At 46.1% G+C, this 25,240-nt stretch overlaps 1 protein-coding gene across 15 annotated transcripts in view; it reads right to left on the bottom strand.

Moving 5' to 3' along the window:
* EIF4G3 (eukaryotic translation initiation factor 4 gamma 3) overlaps window positions 1–25,240 on the bottom strand; it is a 152,682-nt gene that overhangs the window by 78,816 nt on the left and 48,626 nt on the right. For 8 of the 15 annotated variants that reach the window (XR_007891356.1, XM_051637339.1, XM_051637340.1 and 5 more), the window contains exons 3-6: window positions 22,955–23,098; window positions 7,032–7,127; window positions 5,435–5,548; window positions 1,836–1,868 (exon numbers count right to left, since the gene is read on the bottom strand). Coding sequence is in view for 14 of the 15 variants with exons in the window: in XM_051637339.1 (XP_051493299.1) it covers window positions 1,836–1,868; window positions 5,435–5,548; window positions 7,032–7,127; window positions 22,955–23,098 (387 nt within the window). In the remaining variant the exon portion in view is untranslated. The remainder of the gene's footprint in view (window positions 1–1,835; window positions 1,869–5,434; window positions 5,549–7,031; window positions 7,128–22,954; window positions 23,099–25,240) is intronic. The other 7 variants (XM_051637346.1, XM_051637353.1, XM_051637347.1 and 4 more) reach the window with 3 other exon arrangements.

Genomic DNA, 25,240 nt, shown 5'->3' with positions numbered 1-25,240 from the left:
TTGTCTCCTCCAAGGCTGTGCTGCCTCCAGACTCACGGTCCCAAACCTGCTTCCAGTGAGCTTCCTAATCTTGATGACAACGTCAAATGTTTCACACTGAAGAAAGACATCATCTGCTTCTAATGACCTATGGGAGAGCTAACAAGTTGCTGAACAGAGATGCATTTTTGGTATCACCTAATATAAACACAGACCTCAAGTTAAGGTCAAGAACAAAAAGTATCTAACCAAGAAACTAATCCTGGGTTGCCCAGTCATCCTGCAAACCTTCCTCCACCACCTCCTGTTGATGCAACCCCTTGAGATGCACAGAAATAATTTCTCTCTCTCTCACATGACATTTGCCTGTGAACAAACAAGTGCAAATACCTCATTCTACTTTCTAAGCCTTTTTTTTTTGCCCTTGTCGCGAGCCAGTACCGGGGGGCTACCGGCTGTCAGGATACTTTTGTGACAGGATACTTTTTGTTTAGACTTATGTGGGGAAGAAAAGAACAGTTTCCCACAGCCCCGCTCTGGCAGGATGCCTGCCTCCCTGCTGCTGAGGTGGAGACAAGACAACCTGCTTCTTGGGGTGTCTGTGCCCACTTAACACACTTTTACCTCCTCTCCTGAGGCAGGATTTTCCCAAAGGTGCTCATCTCTACAGGATTAAACTGCTCAGACTAACAGGAACAAAGGGAGAACAAGATATTTCTCCTGAAACAAACCTTCAATGACTTCACAATTAATGTGATGATTTATTTTTTTCCCTGTTAACTTGGTGGAAACAAACTGGTTCTTTCCATTCCAAGAGAAGGACACAGAAACAAATGAATCTGGGAGAGCTTTCCTGCACTGGCCATGCCTCCCCTCCTCTTTTCCTGCCATCATAGAAGCATGGAATGGTTAAAGTTGGAAGGGCCCTTAAAGATCATCAGGTTCCAGCTGCCCTGCTATAAGCAGGGACACCTCCCACAAGACCAGACCTCACAAAGCCTCATCCAACCTGGCCTTGAACACCCCCAGTGACACCTCTGTCTCCTCAAAATAAGTAGTAGAATCAAAAGGCTTAACCCCAAAAGGGTTTTGTCAAAGATGAATGTAGGAATTGATAGAAAAGACACCTTTGGACACCTTGAGTAGGACAGAAGGGACCTGTGCATCTGTCTTGATGCTGAAGAAGTCCTCTGAGTATTTCTTCCACCCTAGTCAGTGCTGCCCCTGAGTTTCATGAGCCAGACCTATTCCTCATTTTCATTCTTCTCAGGTAAGTGGTTCCTTACAACGTCCAACTCATGCAACAGGAATGCCACATAGATTCCTACATGTTTGGCTTTCTAAGGATGAGTAAAACCAACATTAGGCAATGCATCAGTGCACCATGCACTGCTAACAGCTGTCCAGGTGTGTCACAAGGAATGTGTGAAGTGAAGAGTCCTTGGCCTTGCTCTGAGTTGGAAAAGCTGGATTTTCTCAGGGATGCAGACGCCTGGTTCTTGTTGACATCTTCAGCTCAGGCAACTTCATCCACCAGTTAGTTTGGGAAACAGACTGTGAAGTTTCTACTGACTTGAAAAGGCAAGCAAATCTCAGATACCTGGCAACCATCTCTACAGGTTCTCCTTTCCTAGGGCAAGGGTGGTAAATGGGGTGGTTAATGAGTGCAGTGACACTGATTAGGAACTACAAGTGTTACTCTGTGTTGCAGGCAGCTTGTTAGCAGGGTTATGCATGTGCTTGTAGCTACTAAGGGGGTAGGACTGAGTTCTGAGTTAGTGGGTGAACCACCTCTACCCACCCACCTCCCCCAGGCAATTAGTTGAGGATGATAATGAAGGGGCAGGGTACTGTACCTGGTGATGGGCAGGTCGAGGCCCCGCTGCAAACTGGGGAAAGGCGGGAGAAACAAACACAAAAGGAAAGGCACAAAGAGTCAGAAACACCACAACGAAACCAAAATGTCACACTCTATGCAAAATAAACCCACAAGAAAATTAAAAAGGAAAGAAAAAAGAAAGCTAAACAACCACAAAACAGTCAAAAGCTTTGCTGCAGGACAGTGACAGACAGGTACTGAGATCTCAGGAGGGAACATCGCTTACAGGGCTCGTGTGCTGCTCGGGAGCTGGGGATAAACAGCCAAAGCTGCAGGTTATTTTAGAGGCACTCTAGTGTATGAATGCAGGCATTCTCTGTCCTGCCTGGGGGAAAAAAAATAAAACAAAACCAAAAAAACAACTTAAAAACAAGCAGCAGTGAAGATTTTCAACTGTTTAAGGTGGAGGGCAATGGCTGAAGCAGCTGGACTCAGAGCTTCCAAACATTTGGTGGGAGCAGAGGATGGAGACTCGGGGCTGGCCAGCAGCTCAGAGCCAGGGAGGCACAGCCAGTGTCCTGCTGGAGAGGAAACCCCCTGCAAGGCAAACACCAGCAATACCCAATTTCGTTTCCAGCTTCTTCTTTTGACCCCACAACTCTCCTTAATTCCTTGGATTTGTCACCCCATCTGACAGGCAAGGGGACAGGCTAAGCCGGGATGGCCCCGCAGTGCTGGAGGCAGCAGCAGCAGAGCTTGGCTGGACAACAGGAGGTCCCAATTCCCAGCCCCCAGCTCAAGTTACTAAATCACTTCCCACCCACTTGGGTTACATCCGGAGGAAAGTAACCAGAATTTCACAAGCTCAGTAAACATTAAAAGCATTTTTCCAATAAGAAACTGATTGTTAAAATAGAAATAAAAATGAATGCAAGGAATGGAAAAGAGAAATAAAGATGACAAGGTATCCTCTTCCAGAAGCCCAGTGAGGTATTTTAAACCCTTAATTCTCAGTGTAATCAGCAGAGCTCCGCAGCAGATAAATTTACTGATAATAGCTCAAATAATTAAATGGAGCAAATGAAACTAGATCCCGTGGTGGCTTTTTACCCACCATGTGCCTCTACCTGTTGCTAGTTGTGATGGTTTAGTAACTTGAGGTCCATGGTACAGTCCCCTCTGCTAAGCCACACCATGGGGACTCAACAGGGTTTACTTTCTGCCTGAGAAGAGTGATCAAAACTGGCTCCTAATTCTTAATTTTCCTGATAAGATGCTTTTCCAGTGGGAAAAAGCAGCCTGGGGTTCACTTCCAGCCCTACCTCCCAGCTATTTTAATGCCATCAAAAGTGAGAAGCAAAGTGTAAATATTCACTGGTCCAGCTGATTTTCTCCTTATAAACAATTTAATCCCCTGTATTTCAGATTCTCAAGTAGTCTGCTCCTACCAGTGTCTATACATTCCTTCTACCTTCATCTCGTGACATTTGAATGAAAAGTCATCAAAACCTTCAGAAAGGAGAAAAAATGCACACACAGACTACTTCTAGCACAAGAGTTTAGAAAGAATGTCCTGCACTGATGCACCAAATAACAGTTTTTCCAACCTTGAATATTTTCCCTAAGCCTAAATAAAATAAAGTGTGATTATCTTGTAAAACTCATGAGCTAAAATTTCACTGTTGGTATCAACAGCAGGACAGAAGCACTCAAAGAGTGTCAGCATCCTCCCAGGTTCCCAAGGATGGGTCCTGTAGTGATGAGTCTCAGGAGGCGAATCAATCCTTATTTTCCTAAGGGAAGAACTCCTCAAAACATGTTCAAATGGGTTTGAGAGAGAGAAGGGAGCAAAGTTTACCCTGGAAGGCCTGACAGGAGCCTTTCCGGCAGGGCTACACACTCCATGCTACACACCAGTGAGAAAAATTAAATGGAAAGAAGAGAATGATGGGGTGCAAAAACCTTCTGCTGCTTCATGTCAGGCCTGAAGTACCTTTCTTATCACTGTTCCACAGAAAAGATTCATTCTTGCTGTGTTTCCAACAAGAGCTGGAAGCTTTTATCTCAAGAAGCTGAAGTACATTCCATGGTGAAAAGTCATGTGTGTTACAAGAAAAAAAAAAACACAACAAAAACATCAAATCAAACAAACCCTTGAAGTTCCTGGAAAAATACCCTGATCTATTTTGCACTGGTCACCATTGGCTAGTGATTTTTAATTTTATACAAATAATTCAGGTTGATAGGATGATGATTCCTATCAGTAGCTGTAAGCAACAGAACAAACTGTAGTCACTGCTGGCTCAGATTGAAAGAGATCTTGAGGTTTTGTTTCTCTGTCTGATGAAGGGAGTAGGTAGAAAGGAAAATTTCTTTATGAAACCTGGGTCCAACATCTCTGCCACCCACACTCCTCATTGCCCTGCTGACTGCTCTGGGGCCAGTGGGACACGGTGTCTACCTGCCGATGCTGAGCTGACACACCGCAGGCCTCTCTGAAAACAACCACTGCTGGATGGCACCAACAGCCTCTCTGATCACGGGGTTTTTCTTCTGGAAGACTTCCTAGGATTGGACAGTTTATGTTAAAACCTCCTGGTGCTCAGAGGGCAAGAGCTAAGGGGTAATTTTCAGCAGTGCTGAATGACTCTGGTTTTGTTGTCTTTCCCGAGGCTGAAGCTGCACTTGGGAATTCTCACTATCGGGGTGATGCTACGAGGCTACCGGGAGAAAACAGGAAGGCAGCTGGTCTGGAGGGAACAGCACAGCCTGCCCCGTGCAATACCAGTGGCCCTTGGATGCAGGAACAGGATGGAGGAAGCTCCAGCTGTTCAAGGAAGCAGGATTAGGATCCATCTCATTAGAGCAACAGCCCCTAGGACCGTGCGATGGAAACTGAGGGATGGTAACGACGTCCTGTTGCCTTCCTGGTCCCCTCTTCACCCTCCCCTCCCCACCAAAAGGGATGGTAAAAAAAAAAGAAACTAAAAAATAATAATTAAATTAAAAATATATGAAGTAAATCAAGCCCAGAACAAAATGCAAGAGTAGCTCAGGACTCGGGCTAATCTTGCATTTGCTTTGGGGTGGGGAGGTGGAATGAGATGTTATGGGTGCAGCTTTTAGTCATGGGGTGGAAACGGTCGCCAGCAGAGCAGATGGCACAAACTGCACACAGGAGAGATAAAAAAACAACAGAAAAATGGCTGACAACTGCAGACAAACTCTTCCTCACTATCTCCCTCAATAACGGGGTCAAAACCTGACAATTTTGGCATTTTCTGGCCAAATTCCCTGAAGGATGGAAGTGTTGAGCGACAAGCCCAAAGTCACCCCAATCTCTGTCCTACACCAGGTGGGACCTTCCCAACTGTGACCCAGCTGTAGCCCTGGTGTCCCCACTTCACCTGGCAGTGAACTGCCAACGGTAGCTCATGCTTGTAGCAAAGAAGCAAAATCAGGGCATTGCTGTAGATCAGCCAACACATTCCAAAAAATAAAGATGTGGTTATAAAAAAATAAATTTTAAAAAAAAAGAAAGAAAAAGGAAATCATACAGAAATTAAGGAAGAAATCAAAACAGTGCCATGGGCACAATTGCCTGCAAGAAGGAGTACAGTTTGTTATATTGCTTACAATGCAGTATTTTATCCAGCCTCTTCCAGCCAGGGACCTGTAAACCGGACTCTGTTCCAAAACCTTCCTCCTCTTCCAGTTGTCTGTGCAATGTATTGGCACTGCTCTGCTGGGCTGTCAAAGAAACTGGTTTAGAGATGCAGCTCTTCAGTCAGGTTTTTGCTCCACTTCTAACCATCTCAACTTCTTTGTGTTTTTCAATAATTAAGAGATCAAGATGATGATTATACTTACTGAAGTAAAAGGGGTTTTTACACCAGCAGTGTCCTGACCAGAAGAGGGATTAAGGAGGTGGGAAGGGGGATCTGGTTGCAAATTTTTAGAATCATGGAATGGTTTGGGTTGGAAGGGACCTTAAAGATCATCCAGATCCAACCCCCTGCATGGGCAGGGACGCCTCCCACCAGCCCAGGTTGCTCCAAGCCCCATCCAACCTGCCCTTCAACACTGCCAGGGATGGGGCAGCCACAGCTTCCCTGGGCAATTCACAGCTGTCCACACCACAGGAACTTCATCAAAACTGGTATTAATTATCTAGTCCATCAAAGGGCCTCAGAACTACCCCTCCTGTGAAACCCCTGGAGGAGGAACCTCCAGAAGCAGGGCCAAGTGCTTTGATGTGGCTGCATGTGGGGGAAGCTTGCCCTGTGTCTATGTGCCTGTCATGTGGACAAACAGAAGATGTCTGTCTGAGGCTTTGGGTTACTCCACTTCAGCAGTGTTCAGCTTCCCCAAAAATTGGCAGGTTCATAGGTAACCTGAAAGCTTTACCATGCAGATGTGGAACTGCAAGAGGTGCAGAGAATGCTGCTCCCTTGGCTAACTGAGGCTTGAGACATGGTGACAGCAAGCTATCATGACCTCCAGATGCCCTGGTAGGGTCTTCCAGGCATCATGTGCACCTGGGCTACGAGCATTGATTGCCCAAAAAGAGCCTGGTTTGGGGAAACCAAAGTCCTACATTAGCAGAGCAGTATTACAGTATGCACACACAAAAAACAACCCCAAAACAGATTATAGAGGACAATCAAACCTAAAATTGGATGAAAAAGGGGCTTAACCACAAAAAGATCTGGGTACAAAGAAGTTCTCCACGAAATGTGTGAGCACGTCCAGGGTGCAAGGCAGTAAATGGTTAGAACTGTGGCACTGATTCAGAAGCAGTGCCCAGAGGCCACTGGAGACTGAGTGTTGCTGCAGAGAATCACTTTCCTTTACTGATCTCTGATCTATCACTTTAACAACCACTTCCTTAAAGAAAAAAAAAAGAAAAAAAAAAAAAGAGGAAGATTCTGGTAATGAATCTAAACTCTAAAATGAAGTGAACCTGAAAGCAACTATGCTAAAAATAAATGGTGTTATTTGAACATAGGTGAGAATCCCTGCACTGCTTCTCTTCTGGTAAGTCACTTGAAAAGGAAAATAATCTTGCCAGGACAATGGCCGAAAAATTCAACCAGGATTTGCCATTTGGAATGTGCTTCCAGTTCAGTAAAAAATGCTCTTCCAGGCCAAGTGCTACTGACACAAACACACAGAGACAGAGAAACACAGAAATGAGGAAGAAAGAGCAGAAGGCAAAGGAGGGCGCCCTTACCGGCGAGCGGGTCTGAGGCTGGGTGTTCATTGTCTGAGGGGCTTGAGGGTACACCAACGTGGTTGGAGCTGCATTCTGTCCTGAGGGGTAAGGAGCCTGCCAGGGAACAAGAAAAGGAAATAAAAAAATGAGTGTATCAAGTGATTCATCCCAAAGGATTGGAACTGACCATGTTATCAGATAGATTGCTGATTAACATTGAGATAAGGGTGACAGAGGTGACTGAAGAAGGTCACACAATCACAGAATCCTTCTGGTTGGAAAAGACCTTTAAGATCACTGAGTCCAACCATAACCTAAGTCTACCAACCATTAACCCAACTGTACCAAGGCTGGTGGTAACTCATGCCAGTCAGGACCTCATCTACATGGCTCTTAAATACCTCCAGGGATGGTGATTCAACCACCACCCTGGGCAGCCTGTGTCAGTGTTTCATAACCCTTTCAGTGAAGAAGTTTCTTCTAAATTTCAGTCTAAACCTCCCCTGCCACAACCTGAGGGTCATCTCCATCAAGGACCCAACCCATTTATCTACAATACCCTAAGCTCTGCAAGTGCCACAGCAGAAAAACAGCAAAGATGCACATCAGTGCAACACCCCACCACCAAACCCTGGGGTGTCTGACCACCCCATCCGTGTCCTTTCCAAAAGCATCCCCAGAATCTGTTTCCAAGGCAAGATGGAACTGCAGGGATTACCAGTAAATCCTCCAACACCAGACAAATGACAAGAAAGAAAACCAAACACATCTCACACAAGCCACTGCTGCCTCAAAGTGTTTGCAGCACAATGCAAAGGCCCCAAATTGTCCCAGATCAAAGGCAGGACCATGGGGGTGTCAGGTTTTCACAGTTCCACTGATCTCCTTGAGCTGTAACAATTTACTCCACCAGCTGCTCTCCCCTGTGCTATCTGCCCAGAGCACCACTAAACACAAGCTGGGGGGTTATGCCCATGAGGCATTTTAACAAGACATTTAGGAATAACTTTTCAGAGCACCTTTTTCCTTTTTTTGAACAAAAAAACTGTAACTTACTTATTAAAAAAAAAAAGCCAAGGAAGTTTCTTCTTGTAGTGGCACAAAAAGCAGCCACCAGGCTGCAAGGACCTTTGCTTCCAAGAGGAATGAGCCCCAAGTCTACATGCTGTCCTGGACCTCCTGCATGACTCCATCCCAAGCCACTTCCCAGCTCCTTGGCTATTCCTCCTTCCAGCACCTGAAGGGGCTCCAGGAAAGCTGGGGAAGGACTTGGGACAAGGGCAGGGAGGAATGGGATGAAGAGGAATGGATTAAAACTGGAAGAGAGGAGATTTAGGTTGGACATGAGGAGGAAATTCTTCAGTGTGAGGGTGGTGAGACCCTGGCCCAGGTTGCCCAGAGAAGCTGTGGCTGCCCCATCCCTGGCAGTGTTGAAGGGCAGGTTGGATGGGGCTTGGAGCAACCTGGGCTGGTGGGAGGTGTCCCTGCCCATGCAGGGGGTTGGGACTAGATGATCTTTAAGGTCCCTCCCAACCCAAACCAGTCTGTGATTCTATGATGTACCACTGAGTGCCCAGTACACACTAACCAGTGTCCTGTGCCTTGCAAAGCATCTCAGAGTCAGCTGAGCTCTCTGTGCTATTCTTTTTGTCTTCTTTTTCATTCCTAGACACAAATTCCTTGCTTAATCTCCTGCTGATTTAAATGTAACACCAGGTAGATGAAAATATAGTTTAGAAGCAACCTGACCAACGAATTTTCCAGTCTCAAAAAACCAAAAGAAACCAAAACAAACTCAAACCATGGCAGAAGGGATGAGAGGGTTGAGCACAGCTCAAAAATAGTCCAAATACAACATGTACTGCTGCAGTACCTCCTGGTCGTTCTTTGGAATCACACCCAAAGTGATCACTAAGTAGCACAACCTAAACATGAACACACAGACCCTTGAGGACAGCATTCCTACCTCCAAGGAAGGCAAGATATTCTGTTATTTTCTACCTGACTGGGTCAAAGAGATGACAAACATGTCTTCAAGCAGATCACATCATCTTTGCTGTAACTGAGGATGCCAAAGCACACTTGGTAGAACATTCAGCTGGAGGATGTTGCTCTGTAGTACTTGATATCAACACAGCAGCAAAGAGTCTGGTTCAAGAGCAACTAAATGCTTTGATCAGCTCCTGCTATGGAAACAGCAACCCTGGGCAGGCTTTCCACTGCTCCTCCTCTCCAGAAGCTCATTTGATCTAATCCTCTCCAACCAGCTCTTCCCTCCCTTCTTACCACTGGCAAAACCTCTAATTCACATCAACGACTAATTCGCAAGAACTCTTCTAATTTTTTGAGATGTCAGATGCAGCATCAAATATTTTCCCCTTTTATTTGACAAGTGTGATCCTGCTTGAGCTGTTCATGTCACTGCTGTGTAATAAACAGTATGTTCCACATCTCACAGCAGTAATGACACTTCAGCAATGAGGGATAGTAGCTCAGAGTAAAGTAATTAAGCGCTAACGAGATGTAGGGAGACTCTGGTATCATTTAATCCAACAACCCACAGAAGGTGTCCTGCATTTGTAGTATCTGGCTGCTGACCTTCTGCACCTGTGATCTCTGCCCAACACAAGATTTAGGCTTCACACACAGTCATCAGGGTTGGAAGGGACCTCTGGAGATCATCCAGTCCAACCCCTTGCCAGAGCAGATCACCTAGAGCAGATCCCACAGGAACACATCCAGGTGGGGTTGGAATGTCTCCAGGGATGGAGACTCCACAGCCTCCCTGGGCAGCCTGTCCCAGGGCTGTGTCACCCTCACAGTCAAGAAGTTCCTCCTTATGTTTAACTTGACCCTCCTGTGCTCCAATTTGTGCCCATTGCCCCTTGCCCTGTCACTGGATACCCCTGAGAAGAGTCTGGCCCCACCCTCCTGACACCCCCTGTAGATATTGGAGAGAGTCCAAGGGAGGGCAACAAAGATGACTGGAGGATTGGAGCATCTCTCTTACAAGGAAAGGCTGAGAGAGCTGGGACTGTTCAGCCTGGAGAGGAGAAGGCTGAGGGGAGACCTTATTAATCCCTACAAGTATCTAAGGTCAGTGCAGGGAGGATGGAGCCAGGCTCTTTTCAGTAGGTTGCAGTGACAGGACAAAGGGCAATAGGCACAAGCTGGAATGTAGGAAATTCCATTTAAATATGAGAAAAAAAAACAACTTCTTTCCCATAAGAGTGACAGAGCACCTGGAAAAGCTGCCCAGGGAAATTGTGGAGTCCCCTTCTCTGGAGATGTTCAAGCCCCCCGGGATGCAGCCCTGTGGGATTGCTCTGGGCAATCCTGATTTAACAGGGGGTTGGACTAGATGATCTCTGGAGGTCCCTTCCAACCCTGACAATTCTGTGACTCTGTTTATGAGATCCCCCCCATCTCCATGGGGGATCAGAGGGTTTCTGTGTCACTCCATGCCTTGCAAAGGTCCTTGCTGCTCCTTCTCAGCAGCAGCGAGCGCACCGGGGCTGTGACTGTGTGAGGAAAGATCACCAACAATCACAGGTACAGGGACCAGTTGGCCACCAGCTCCTTGTGCCTCCAGCTCTGTCTCTCCAGAGAAGAAACCTCACCCCAAACCGTTTCAGTTTCTACTGTTCTGTCAATTGCTGCTGTTTCAATCTGCTGTTCTCCCCCTTCCTCATGCTCATGAAATGCCTTCTCTTCAGGCTTAACATGGAGAAAGTCAGATAGAACCTCCACGCTACCCCCAAAGTATCCATGGCCAAAACAGCCTGAGTTTTCTTTCCATCACCCAAACAAAAGTAAACTGGAAAGGAAGGAAGAGCAGCTATCACCAAGTCCAAAAAACAATGAGTTTTAGCAGGAAGGCTGTACAGCAGACATGTTGAAAGACCAAAGTCAGGCACCTCCTTGGTAACAGATGTAATTTCTGACACGAATAGGGCTGAGAGGCAAATGCAAGACAAAACAAACTAGTGTTAAATTTGCTTTAGTATTTAAACCCTATCAGAGGAAGTACAGCACTACATTATAAAGAAAAGAAAAAAAGCACATGGAGACTTAAATGGCAGCCACTGAAGGGGTTCTGCTGTCACCAAAACAAGGTAACTGTGGACAACCAGTGCTGCTTCTCACCCAGACTACTCACAACTGCAGCCTTGAGGAAGGAGGCACTACAAATCCCACTGAAGACAACAAATACCACCTCAAGAAACACATCTCCTAACTAATACACAATAACAAATGCTTCAAAGCGGAGGGAGGTGTGACCTAACTGGTACTTGTGTTAAAAACATAATGGGGAGTGGAGGGGAAAAAAGAGCTTGATGGATTTCTGCAGGTACTAAGTTCACAAATAAGTACACAACAGCTGAACCAAAACACCCAACAGAATAAATTACAGCACTTTTCAAACAAGTCAGGTGATTAAAGGTATGGCATCTATTCATCTGTCAAAAGGACTCTTTTCTGTGCCAAGCACCTAAATAGGTACACAAAGTAATTCAGTCACATGCAGGCACGCTGGAAATATGAGGCTTTTATGCACCGTGGCTGAAATGCAGAGGATGAGGTGAGTAAATGAAGAGATCAGCAAGGAAATGCTCCAAAAATTCCCTAAATAAACTACCACAGAGAGGAAAGCAGGGAAGAAATATCACTCTGTAGAAAAATTTTGATTCAGAAGCATCTAAACCCTGGCACCAAAATCCCCAAAGCTCAAAGAGCTGCAGCACCCGGAGCTGGAACAGAAGGGATGGCTGCTGAGCTGCTCCAATTTTGAGGCAGAGCAATTTGCTTCCCTTCAAGCTTTCATCTTAGTGACTTTGTATTTCAGGCAGGGCCATGCATGGGGGAAGGGGAAAACACTTGTGTGTTTCTGTATTCTCACAACTTGCTGGGGAAAACCCTTTTTCTGTGCAGTTTCCACCTTGGGCTGCTGAGTGTGCTGAGCAAAAAAAAACCAAACCAACCAACCAAAAAAAGCCCATCACTACCAAGAAAACAAATGAAAAAAGTTATTCTTAGATCAGTTCCCAAGCTGGTTAATAAACACTGAGCCTGCTGTGTAACATGACTCCCTCGGCACTGACTGTGCTGGGAATAAACAGGCAGAGCACACACACACAGCAGGTTGAGGAAGAGCTGAGTCACGCAGCCTGCTGCCTCCCCCAGCCACTGGGAATGTTCCTCTTCTTTTGGGAACAGAACTCTCCAGTCCCCAGGCTGAAAGGTGGCACTTGCTGAGCTTTCTGACTCTGGCAGCGTGGATGGGTTTGGAGTACGAAGGGGTGAAGCCCTATGGTGGTTTCTTGAATCCTCTCATGAGTGAGAAGCTTGGCTGGGTCTGTATTTCCTGAAGTTCCACATGAGGAGGAGAAATGGTCCCACAGCTCCAGCACATGACTGTGACTCAGGAGCTGCTGCTCTATCACCATCACTATCGCCGTGACCTTGGGAGATAAAAACCTTCAGGCTTCCAGTTCCTTCCCAGTGACACCAGTGCAGTGACCTCACTCCTGGCCGGGTGAGCTGGAACTCTGCTGAATTGCCAGCAAAAAGCTTTCATCTCTTTGGGAGGAAAATGACGGAGTGAGCAAAACATTGTGTAACAACACGTTGTCATGTGCCACTCCATAAAGGGTGGCTACCAAGAAGGTGGAGACTCCCTTCTTACAAGGAGAAGGAAAAGATGGAAGGAAGATGGAGAAGAAAAAGGGTGATGGCTGCAAGTTGCTCCTGGGAAGATTCCCACTGAACTCTAGGAGAAAATTTTTCACCATAACAGTTGGAAACTGGAATAATCTCCCAAGGGAAGTGGTGGATTCCCCCACATGGGACAGGTGCAAGACTCAGCCTGACAGGTGCTGGGCCACCTCATTTCAACTGGATGATTACCTGGAAAGGTTGGACCAGATGATGCTTGGGGTCCCTTCCAACCTGGCATTCTGTGACTGTGATTCTATACACACAAAGTGTGCTGGGGCCACAGGCAGCCTTGGGCTATTCCAGAGCAACCCCAGAGGTCCCTGTCCCGGCGTGGCCACACAAAGCCATGGGATTCTTGCATGGAAAAAAAACCCCTATATGATACCTTGTTGTAGTGGTTTGTATCTTCTTGGAGCGTTCACATCACTGCACTCGCGAATGGAGAAGACCCAGTTAAGACCCTACAGGAAGTGTCACTGCATGGACTTTCAAGAAGATTTTAAAACATTTTTTGTTGAAATGTAAAATATCAGTGAAGGGAAATAGGATAAAGCTGTTAGAGGATCCAGCTCTGCCCCAAATCACCACCCAAAGAAAACGACCCACATTTCTCTGCATGTTAACCCATTTTTGCACAACGTGGGTCTTTTACCAGGACATTCACTGACTCAGTTAAATGCTAAATATTGATTAAAGCCACACCAGGAGGGCACTAAGAGTAACACTCAGTGTACTTCATACCCAGGTGTCCTCTCCCTACATTTATAAGCTCTATGACACAAACAGCAGCTGAGCTGCCCCTGGAGCAACATACAGGAGAGAGCACCACAAGAGCTGTTGGCAAGATCATCCCATGGCTGTTTCCTTCCCATCCCCATTTTTAACAACCAGACTCAATTTTCCTTCCAGCCACTGCATTATTTTCCTTGAGGAAAACCACAACAGGGCACATGAGATGGGCTGTATCGATGCACCAGCCCTTGAGGCTGCTCCTAGAGCCTAACAGAAAGTGGAAACACTGTGTGACTGGCCTGGATGGCAGGAGTTTTGGCATTGGATGCAGGTCAAGAAATCTGAGCAGCATAAACCATCACCTGGTTCCCAAGAGCAGCTGGTGCCAGCAACGATGTGGCTTTTCATTCTGACTCATCAAATCATGGAATGGCTTGGGTTGGAAGGGATCTTAAAGATCATCTAGATCTAACTCCCCTGCATGGGCAGGGACACCTCCCACCAGCCCAGGTTGCTCCAAGCCCCATCCAACCTGCCCTTCAACACTGCCAGGGATGGGGCAGCCACAGCTTCCCTGGGCAACCTGGGCCAGGCTCTCACCACCCTCAGAATGAAGAATTTCCTCCTGATTTCCAATGTAAATCTCCCCTCTTCAAGTTTAAAGTCATTCCCCCTTGTCCAGAGTCCCTCCCCAGCTTTCCTGGAGCCCCTCCAGGCACTGGAAGGTGCTCTAAGGTCTCCTTGGAGCCTTCTCTTCTCCAGGCTGAACACCCCAACTCTCCCAGCATGTCTCTAGAGCAGAGCTGCTTCAGCCCTCTCATTGCTTCCATGAACTCCCCTGGTCTCTCTCCAACAGCTCCATGTCCTCCCTGTGTTGGGGGCTCCAGAACTGTACAGTGCTCCAGGAGGGGTCTCAGCAGAGCAGAGCAAAGGGGACAAGCCCCTCCCTGGCCCAGCTGGTCACGCTGCTGGTGACACAGCCCAGGACACAGTTGGTTTCTGGGCTCCAGCACACAGTGCTGGCTCCTGTTGAGCTTCTCACCACCAACACTCCCTGTTTGGTAACTACATAATTCAAATCTACCTCATACTTTTTTTTTCCCTGGTGTGTCCTGCAGTTGGGCTGTGGCAGACTTCAAAGCTGCTGTCTGCAGTGACTTGTACCATGTGAATCACTTGAGTATGGCAGGAAAAAATCTGCTCGTGTCCCTCTGTAACACACAGAATCAGCTCTGCAAACACTGCAAATTACTACAGAGAAGCCTGAATGGTTACATTTCTTCATTTCAGGCTTTTCTACACAGTATTCCCCCAAATAATGCACAAAAGCACATTCTCACACTGCTCCTGTGAACTATCCCAGCTTTACAGCTTTAAAAATAGCCCGACAATGATTAAACCAATAAATAAGGGCAATTCCCCCCTAAACACTCACAGTTTGGCTTTGGTTATTTACAGTGAGGCTTCAACTGCAAACATACATCAAGTTAAATATAAATATGCAGGTTTTTTGGTACACATTGCCTCAGGAATTTAAAATTTTCTAAGCAGCTCATTTCAAATGATCTAGCATCACTGAGATCAGTCTTGTCCTCAGCAGTAACACCTCTGTAAAATACAAATATATGGCAATTTCCTCTGCTGACTCTCTCCAAACCAGTGCTGCTGCCTCCCTGCTCTCACCTCCTCACTCCCTGCCCTTGTCCCAAGTCCCTCCCCAGCTTTCCTGGAGCCCCTTCAGGCACTGGAAAGCCACTAAGATGCAAAGTAAAATATTTAAACAAATATAATTTTGAGACACTGGTGTAGACAGATGTCCTGCTAGGGGCTGTCTGCTTCCCAAAGACACTTGTTTATTAAATCCATCATCACACAATCTGTCTAGGTTCAGAAGTTATAGAATCATAGAATTGTTAAGGTTGGGAGGGATCTTAAAGATCATCTAGTTCCAACCCCCCTGCCATGAGCAGGGACACCTCCCACCAGACCAGGTTGCACAAAACCTCATCCAACCTGCCCTTCAACACTGCCAGGGATGGGGCAGCCACAGCCTCTCTGGGCAACCTGGGCCAGGGTCTCACCAACCTCATACTTAAGAATTTCTTAAAAATATCTAACCTAAATCTCCCCTCTTTCAGGTTAAAATCATTACTCGTTGTCCTATCACTACCCTCTCTGATGAAAAGCCCCTCCCCAGCTTTCCTGGAGCCCCTTCAGGCACTGGAAGCTGCTCTAAGGTCTCCCTGGAGCCTTCTCTTCTCCAGGCTGAACACCCCAACTCTCCCAGCCTGGCTCCAGAGCAGAGCTGCTCCATGAGGGAAGGAAAATGCATCACTAGATTATAATTTTGTTACATCTGTAAATACGGGGTTACTCAGCTTCTTACAGAGACTGGACAGTCCCTGCCCTGCCTGCAGCACATGGCTCACAGCCTGGGCTGGTAATGATCATCTCATAATTAAGTGAACTGCTATTTTCCATAATAAAGGTGCTCAAACACACAGAGTGTACGTGTGCGTTTGTGTGTGTGTGTGGAAAAATAGCAACATCTCTACAGCTGGAATCAGACCTGTGAATCCCAGCAGACAGACCCAGGAGCTTACAAACTGCCATCCACTTCTCCTATAAAATTCTGTCCTCATTTAACAAAAAAAATGAGCTTTGGGGATTAATACTTGTGCCCAAGAACACAACCTGCAGCCAGCTGAGCCCCCACTCCATGCTGATGTCAAAAGCATGAGCAGGTTTGCAGTTTTCCTCCTACTTTCCCCCAAGACTCAAAAACCTCCTAAAATGTGTTGTCTTCTACGTCTAAGGATGTTTCCATCCTTGGAGATATTGAAAACCCAAGTGGATACAGTCCAGAGTAACCAGCTCCGGGTGACCTTGCTTGGAGCAGGTACTTGGACTAGATGATCTCCAGGTCTCTTCCAGCCTCAACATTTTTATGGCTCTACAGCAGCAATCAGATAAAACGTTCAAGGTTTATTGCGTTACTCTCAAGCCCAAAAATGCCACTGCATGTAACTTTGTGTCAATTTACAGACAACTTACAGCAACTAAAAAGACATGCAGCTCTGGCAGAGAGTCCACAGAGGAGGCCACTGAGGTGACCTGAGGGCTGGAGCAGCTCTGCTCTGGAGACAGGCTGGGAGAGTTGGGGTGTTCAGCCTGGAGAAGAGAAGGCTCCAGGGAGACCTTAGAGCACCTTCCAGTGCCTGAAGGGGCTCCAGGAAAGCTGGGGAGGGACTTGGGACAAGGGCAGGGAGTGAGAGGACAAGGGGGAATGGATTAAAACTGGAAGAGGGGAGATTTAGCTTAGACACCAGGAAGAAACTTTCCACCATGAGGGTAGGAAGGTGCTGAAGCAGGCTGCCCAGGGAAGCTGTTGATGCCCCATCCCTGGAGGTGTTCAAGGGCAGGTTGGGTGAGGCTTGTACAGCCTGGTCTGGTGGGAGGTGTCCCTGCTCATAGCAGGGGGGTTGAAACCTGATGATGTTGAAGGTTCTTTCCAACCTCAACCATTCTATGATTTTATGATACTAAATGGTAAAGTCTGAAAAGGATCAAAGCAAAGCACAGGCCACATGACTGTGAGAAAAGATGCACGGAGAAGTCCTGAAGAAAGGGATCTGTAGGATTTTCAAACAGCTGCAGAGGAGTTTGATTTTCTGTTAAAAATGCTACTTTGAGGGAAAAAAAAACAAAACAACAAATCAACCCTGTTGCTGGCAGTTTTAAAACTGCATTTAATTCACAACAGTCTCACAAACCAGGGGAAAACTCTGCTCTAGATCATGCATCCAGGATGGCTGTATGGCCTAGACACCTACTGAGAAAGGTTTCTCATTCAAATTAACTCCATTTATTCCAGGGTGGGTGGGTCAGGAGAGACTTAGCCAGGCTGGGGTTATTCCTGCAAGAAAAAGCTCAAGCAGCACCTGGAGAAACCACAGGTCTTCCCCCACTGGGCACACAAGAAGACATGGAGAAGCATTCAGAGCAGCGATTCCCTGAAAAACCAGTGGCAGCAGCGAGGGGGTGGATCTGCAGGCAGGCCTGGCAGAAGGTGACCCTGCCCATGCAGGGAGCTGGATCTAAGATGATCTCCAAGGTCCTTTCCAACCCAAACCAGCCTGGGATTCTATGATTCTAACTAGGCTCAGCCTTTGTGCTGCAATCTTTGCTTTGCACATGCACGAGATAAAAATGTAACAGGTTTTTCTTTCTTTCCTTTTCTTGGTAGAAAAAAAAAAGAGAATTAAAGGCTGTTTCTAGTCCTTAAGTGCACGAATATGAAAATAAATTCATTCATCCCACCTACATCTGCCTGTTGGAAGTTAACAGTTTCCAAGGTTAAGCCATTATTAAAGTTACCAGTGTTCATCAGCATCTGGAGCTCCTTTGTGTCTTCCCACCATCCTCATTCCCCTTCCTCCAGCTCTCACACCCAGCTGCTCTCCCCAAATTAATAGACACCCATGAAGCAGAGCATCCCTACAGAAGAGCACCCCGGAAGGCACCAAGAGCAGGTGCTGAGACATTGATGTGCTTTATGGTTCCAGCACAGACTTGTCCAAGGAGTTAAAAGGCACAGCAATGAATCAAAACTAATAAAAAATGTTATATGAGCAAATATCTCCAGCACTATTAACCCAATCAAAAACCTACTAATCCTATTACAAAACAGAGTTCAGCTGCACTTCTAGCAGGTCTTCAACACAAAGGCCAAAAGAAGATTACACTTCTCCTGGATTTATCAGCTATTAAATAACTCATATTTTCAAATCTCCACCTGCAGTTGCATATTCCTGCAAGCTCTGAATTAGTGAGCTGCATTCAAAATCATGGAATCAATAAGGCTGGAAAAGACCTCCAAGATCATCAAGTCCATTGTGGAGAAGCCTAACCCAGATGTGCAGAAGCACATGCAAGAAAAGAAGTGAGAAGAACAAGAGGTTAAATTCTTGACTGCTCAGGAAAACAAAAAGACCACTTCATGTCTCTGGAAGGCAGGTTTCTTGCCCATGAAGCACCTTCATGAGTTTTTTTATTAATTTTCTTTATCCTCATTACCTGGTATGGATAAAACAGCCAAGGAACTGAAATCTGCAGTTCAGAGGGGCAGCAGGCACACACAAACTGCTCCCTTGCCTTGGGCCAGGTTTGATTTCTTCATTTATGCTAGGAGAGTTTATTCAATCATTCTGTGTCCACACCATTGTAGTCACAAAGACCCCTGCTTAATATCCTGACACTGAACCTGCTCTGCAAGTTACAGGATACTCAGCATTTTTAATGGGCATGAATCTGCTGTAATTGCATCTTACATAAAACAAGGAAGTTCCTGTGTGGAAAAACTCTCTGGGTGAAGAGTTTCCTGCAAAGCCTAGAGAGCCAATTCTGACCAAGGTGTCCCTGAAAGATCCTCTCCAAAGAGCAAACAATAGACAGGGTCTTTGTACAGATGAGATGATGAAATTAGGGAGCCCCTTGTGTTCCAGAAGCTGTGGAAGTTCATCTTCTGGCTTGAGACCCAGCAGAGTCTGTACTGATTGGGATAATGGGGTAGCTGCATTTGGGGGAAGTGGAGGGTAAATACATGGTTGACTAGCACCAAAGCCCAGAAGCTGCCTCCAAGACAAGGAGCAAACCATGACCCTAACACCCACTATGGCCCAGGGCACCTGACAGGGCCAGAAGGGCAAGGTTACAATTCAATGACATTCCTCCTGTTCCAATCCATGAATAAATATCCCTTTATTAAAAGAATGTAAAAGCTAAACTGGGCTATGAATGATGGGAGGGAAGTATCGAATAAACATCAGGGTTATAACAGGATTCTGGCTCCTGTAGAAAGGATCCAAGATAATAAAAGAGGGGCTTGGGGACTGCCTATAAACATGCCACAGATGGCACACAGACATGCTTCCTGGCACAGATTCCCAGACCTTAAGGTACTAAGGAATGTCTCACTGCTATTACAAACACTAATTTAGCAATGGTGACATTTTTGAGGACCAGAATGAGACCACAAAACTCTTTTCACTTAAGGCAAAGAACCAGATGGTAACAAGTTTCAGCAGTACAATGTGTTTCAGATTTGAGTTAGCCACCTAAAAGTCAAGGTCTCTGCACACCCAGATCCTGAGAACTCAGCTCTTTTTCACTCTGGTTTTCTGAGGGGGGAACTCAACACTGTCAGAAAGGGGTAAGGATTATTAAACACAGCCATCAAGAACTACCACAGCTTCAGAGGAAGGTCTCAGTAGATGCCACAGGGTCCTCTGCTAACTAGATACTCCATGGTTTCAGCCTAAGAGGCAGCCCTGGGCACAAAGCACCAACCTGCTCAGTGCACAGTGTGCTCCTAACAAGAACTAACACTTTCCTTGATTGCAGAGGAAATTCCTGGCAATTTTTTCCAAGAACAGTCAGTTAGGGCTTACAAACCGCGGTCCTGGATTAAAAGAATCCCTCAGTGTGTGGAGCCCAAAGCTTTCAAGCTGAGGCAGAGAAAGCCAAGAGTCTTTTTCCAAACCATGCCCCTCTTGTACTGCTTCATCTCACACACCAGAACCCAATGCATTTGTTCCTTGGGATCCTTCAAGTCACAAGGAGGGATGAAATTGTCTTCTCATGGTGCTCTGAGCTTCACATGCTGCCTCCTGCTCATGGTACAACTGGAGGAGCCTTCTTTTTAGTCCACTCTCTGGACAAAGGGAAGCACTTTCCTGCTGCCTCCCTCCAAGCCCCAGCCTGGGTGCTTTGGAAGAGCTCCACACTCTCGTTATTCCCATCTTAACACAGCTACACCATAAATTACTGGAACATAAAGCAGAGCTGGGGGCAGATTTACAGCATTTCAGCTGCTTTGCATTAACTGCCTCTGCCAATGCTCTTTGCCTGCCCTGGACTAGCCCACATCCATCACAGGATAGGAGTGCTCAGGCAAGCAGTTACCCTGCAGTGCCCAGCACACTAAATCCAAGCCCTACCTCACCTCAGGAGAACCTGCTCTGATAGCCATGCCCAGGGAGAAACTTCTCTACTCCTTTCTCCATGACTTCTCCTTTCCTCTGTATGCTGAGAAAGCAAATTGTCTCCAACCAGCCACTTCTGAAGTCCACAACCCACGAGAGGAGGCAGAGATGCACCCCCTTCCTCCCTCTCTCATTACAGAGGGTCCTTTTCCATGAAGAACAACAGAAATATGAGATCGTCTGTACACGGGGCCACATCTGGCCATAACATCACTGCAGCAACATGTGCTGTGCATTCCCCAATGCTGGCAGAGTTGAACACATTCCTGAGAGCAGCAGAATGATTTCAAGGCCCTGGAATTTGGGAAGCAGAAACGCTGTCTCTTGCTGTGGAGAGGGGGGTGTGGGACTGTTTCACATCACTGCCAAGCTCTTCTTGTTTTGCTGCAGAAACTGATTCTGAAGGGCAGCAAAAGTGCCAGAGGCTGGTGATTGTGAAAGGCTTTAGAGGAAGTGGAACAACAAGCCTCTCTCTTGTTTTGGCTATGTCAGAAGGAAAAGGTAGAAGAATAAGTGAAAAAGACACCAAACAGCACCACAGAACCGTCTTGCTCCGGGGACAGCTTATCCTGTAACTGCTTAAGTCAAAGAGTCTTGAACCCTTTTTAAGCTTTACTGGTGAGTGTCCCAAGTGCAGCCAATTCCATTTTGGTCCTTCACCATCACCTCCAGCTGCAAATGAAAGGGTCAACTTCTAGGATGCCCCAAAGGTGAAGATACCTGGTCAGAGACAAGCAAGTGGGGTGAATGAACAGCAGACACTAGTTTTGCTGGTTTCCTGCAAAAGCCCAGCTTTGCAGGAACCACTCTGGGAAAGCTCCCTAGACCTCACTCCTCTACAGTCCCAAAAAAGCACAATGCATTGCCTGGCTTCTAACCTTGGATCTGGCTGCTTCTTCCTCTTGCTAAGCACGCAAGGACCAGCCTCATGCTGTCAGAGGACAAATACCCTCCCAGAACCCTGGAGGATCCTCAGCTGACATGGAGGATGGAAGGTCAAACTGCTCCTACCAGCAGCATCACAGTGACACAATCTGACACTCAATTCCAAGAGGATAAGAAGCAGAACAGGAAACCAGCGTGTTCCTGCTGGCTGGAGTGTGGACCTGGCACAGAGCCTGCTCCCTACGTATGCACTGACTCAACAGGAAAGTATTAAGGGAAGAAAAAAAACAACCCAACAACCCTTGAGTAGAATATTTTTTTAAGAGGCTGCCTAGAATGTTCTCTTGCTTCACCTCTTATCTGCCACACAATTAGCTTCCCTCTGTTGATGAGGTTTCCCTGGAATGAAGTTACTGATGCATGACCCAAGCCAGACCCTGCTACCTTCTCCCTCTATGATGTGAGGCTCAGCCTTCAAACCAAGGACTTTCTTTCCAACCACCATGCACCAAAAGTGCATGAAACTGCTGTGATACCACTGACTAATGCCTGCAAGCTACTTGTGATCCTGAGTAGATACTTCAGCCTCTCATTTCCCACTCCAGAAATGAGAAGTGTTTGCAAATTCTCAAACGTGACCACACGTTTCTAGTTTCCCCACCCAGTTTTCTCTAGAATGTGCAATATTAAGGTGATGTGTTCCTTACGTTACCTTATTTTTATTTTTTTTTCACACATCTCCTCGTCTAAAAGGTCAGTTGCAGTTTAATATTTCATCCAAATTAAAGAGGCTGGCAGAAGGAACAGAAAGCTTGCCTCCTGCCAGCACTGCAAGATGCTGGGTGCTCCCTGCACCACCAAGTCCAAACTCTTACAAATCCCACTTTCCCTGACCCTGTATCTTTTCTCTCCCCTCTTTCTGTGCCCCATTATCTGTCTCTTTTGCCCCTTTTTTAAGATAAGCTTCTCCACTCTCAGCCATGTAGAATCTTCATCCAGTAAGAACCACAAAAAGACTCATTTATTGCACAGATCACACCAAATGCTGTTTCTCCGTTCTTATTATAACTCCTATTTATCTCTTCTTCTGTACTTTTTTTTGTAACCAGTCCTTTGTCTCATTTCTATTATTAGCACATTTTTGTAACTCATTTTACCGTCTCACTTCTTAGGACAATTACAGAATTGCAGCATCCTGTAGAAAACATCTGAAATGGAAAACCCCTAACAGAGGATACCAGGCACTTCGATGGCATTTAAAACGCCCTAAAGCAGCCTAACCCACCAGGGAGGCACATTCCTCATCAATGAGGAATCAATCCCGTAATTTCTCAAGTTGCTTTTAGTTTCTGTTACAAAATCAACAATGACCTGATTGCCTAATAAACCTGAGTGCTACCTGTAAGTCACTGGAAGGTTCAAGCCACATCAAGACATTATTCATTAATCAAGTTTTACCCACCGGTCACAGCCAAGATGTTAAATTCTGAGCAGCAAAGCTGAGGATTGGCCAAGAGGAAAAGTGGGAGGCTGGGAATGTCCTGCTCCAGTGAAGGGTCTTACCTGTGAAAGCCCAGGGGACGAGGCATGTCCTGGTGGTGTTGCAGCAAGATTTGGGTGTCCCTTATTTATTTCATGTGCAGTGTAAGGGGATGGGGCAGGAGGACCCGGCTGTCTTGCTACTTGTGTTACCTGTGTGGAGATAAACTGTTAGTAAAACATAACATTAGTAGCCAATCTGTACAGATACTGGAATCTTATTTTTAAGAAAGCAGCTAGCAGCATCTTTCTCATATATATATATATGTATATATATACACTACCTATATATTATATATATACACACACACAAAATAATACATGTGTTTATCTAAGTGAAATGTTGAACAAGTCAGTGAACTATTTAAATGATTCAGAAAAACAGGGAAGGATCAAAAAATAAGAGCACCAGCTGGAGTCACTGGTGGAAATGTGTAAGAACTGGATGAGCTTTACTGATGGGAGTCTTGCTTTGCAATATCCCTTTGACCTCAGGCCAAGGATCTTTTGATCTTTCATAAGCCATCTAAAACAATGTTTATAAGCCATCTAAAACAATGGTTATAAGCCATATCAAAACAATATTGTGATTTTGCAAAGGGATACACATCTCTGGTGACCCAAAAAATAAACTAAGGGGAAAATGTGCATACTCCCCTCCAAAAAGGAAAGAAAGGACAGCAGAGAGGCCCTGTCACCAGCAAAGAATGAAATACCAAAGCAATCCTTGCACACACTTTGCTCCCTTCTCAGCTTCTATAACAAAATACTAATCAAAACACATCAAGCAAAATGTTGTCAGATATATTCATGTCACCTATACTTCCTCCACTGTGCCATCTCCATGATGAAGTGTTTTAAATATACTTTATAGCCACTAAAGTAAAAAAAAGGAGAATCAGGGGTTAAAAAGACCGATCCCATAAGCACTGAGTGACACTCCCAGCAATTCAAGACAGTTTTGTAGATTGGGTTAAAGCTCATGGTAGAGAATTCCCACCACTTGCTTCCAACTGACCTCAGCCCTCTATTTTGTTTGCTGCAAAGCACCATGTAGCTGGAGGCACCTAAACCATGTCAGGCTATTTCCCCTCATCCAACTGCAGAGGGAAATTCCTGGCTCTTGATCATTAACAGAGTATTAGCACCAAGTTCCAACAGAACAAAAGTCACAGAGTTCACAACTAAACCGTTTTTCCAAGTGGTTTTCTTGCTGAGGAGGGCTGCCTGTCGTTACCTAAGCCACTGCAACAGCCTCACCAGCAGCAACCACCAGAACGTGCAACTTCTTGAGGCTTGGAGACAGTCCAGAATCGTTGACTGTGGGAAGATTTACAGCACCCTGGTGCTCATCAGAGGAAAGGGTGGGTCAGGTCAGAGAACCTCATCCTCTGTCCCCAACTGGATCCTTCCGTTCCCCGGGGCAGGGGGAATCATCTCTTTTTTTATGTTGGCTGATCTGGGTTGGCAGGTGTGTGGTCACAGCCTGAGCTGCCCGAGTGGAAAACCAGAATTACAGAGAGCATCAAAAAGCTTTCCAGGTCCCAGCCCCAAGAAATCAAAGTCTCTTAAGTGACTCCTCAGACATCCCTGAAAGACTCATCCTGTCAATCATGCACTAGTCAATGCTTAGAAGTGACTACATATTGTGATGGGCAGCAAAAAATGCAGTTAAGGGGGGGGAAGGAAACAAAGGCAAGACAAAACACATGGAGATCATTCCCATCAACAGCCCCATCAGGGGTTGGGTGTGGACTCATCACCACCGTGGCTCACTGAATGTCACTTCTTGTGGAGAAAAAGAGGTTATTTTGCAATAGCTGTGGTACTTCAAACACTGCCAGCTTTTATCTCCCTGCACTTCCAAAAGCACACCCTCTAGCAACCAGAGCCAGAGCCATCCAAAATCCTCTGATCTCCAACAGCACCCACGTCCTCCCAGACCTCTGACACGGGAGGTGGGGACACTAATAACATCCCAGGTTAGTGTGAATACCCAACAGCTCTCTTCAGAAATTAAAATATGCAAAGAACCTAGACTGGAGGTGAATGAAAGACTGCAGGAATGCTGTTCTGGACTGAGTATGAAATCTGGAAGCCAAACCAAAAGGAAAGCTGTGCAACTGTGTGAGGGATGGTCCATGAGACACCCATGCAGACAAGCAGATGTATTACAGACATGGAACTGGACATACTCAAATTTCCTTGAAAGCCTAATTAAGGCATCAGAATGATCAAAAAATCCTACAATCCTGATACCTTGGCAGCAACACACTTAGATAGTGTCTAACAGGAGTTCACTGCTGACCT

Source organism: Apus apus, chromosome 20 (assembly GCF_020740795.1).
Source record: "Apus apus isolate bApuApu2 chromosome 20, bApuApu2.pri.cur, whole genome shotgun sequence".
NCBI classification, from domain to species: Eukaryota; Metazoa; Chordata; class Aves; order Apodiformes; family Apodidae; genus Apus; species Apus apus.
Note: the sequence above shows the minus strand (reverse complement) of the source record. Positions and strands in the feature narration are given on the sequence as shown.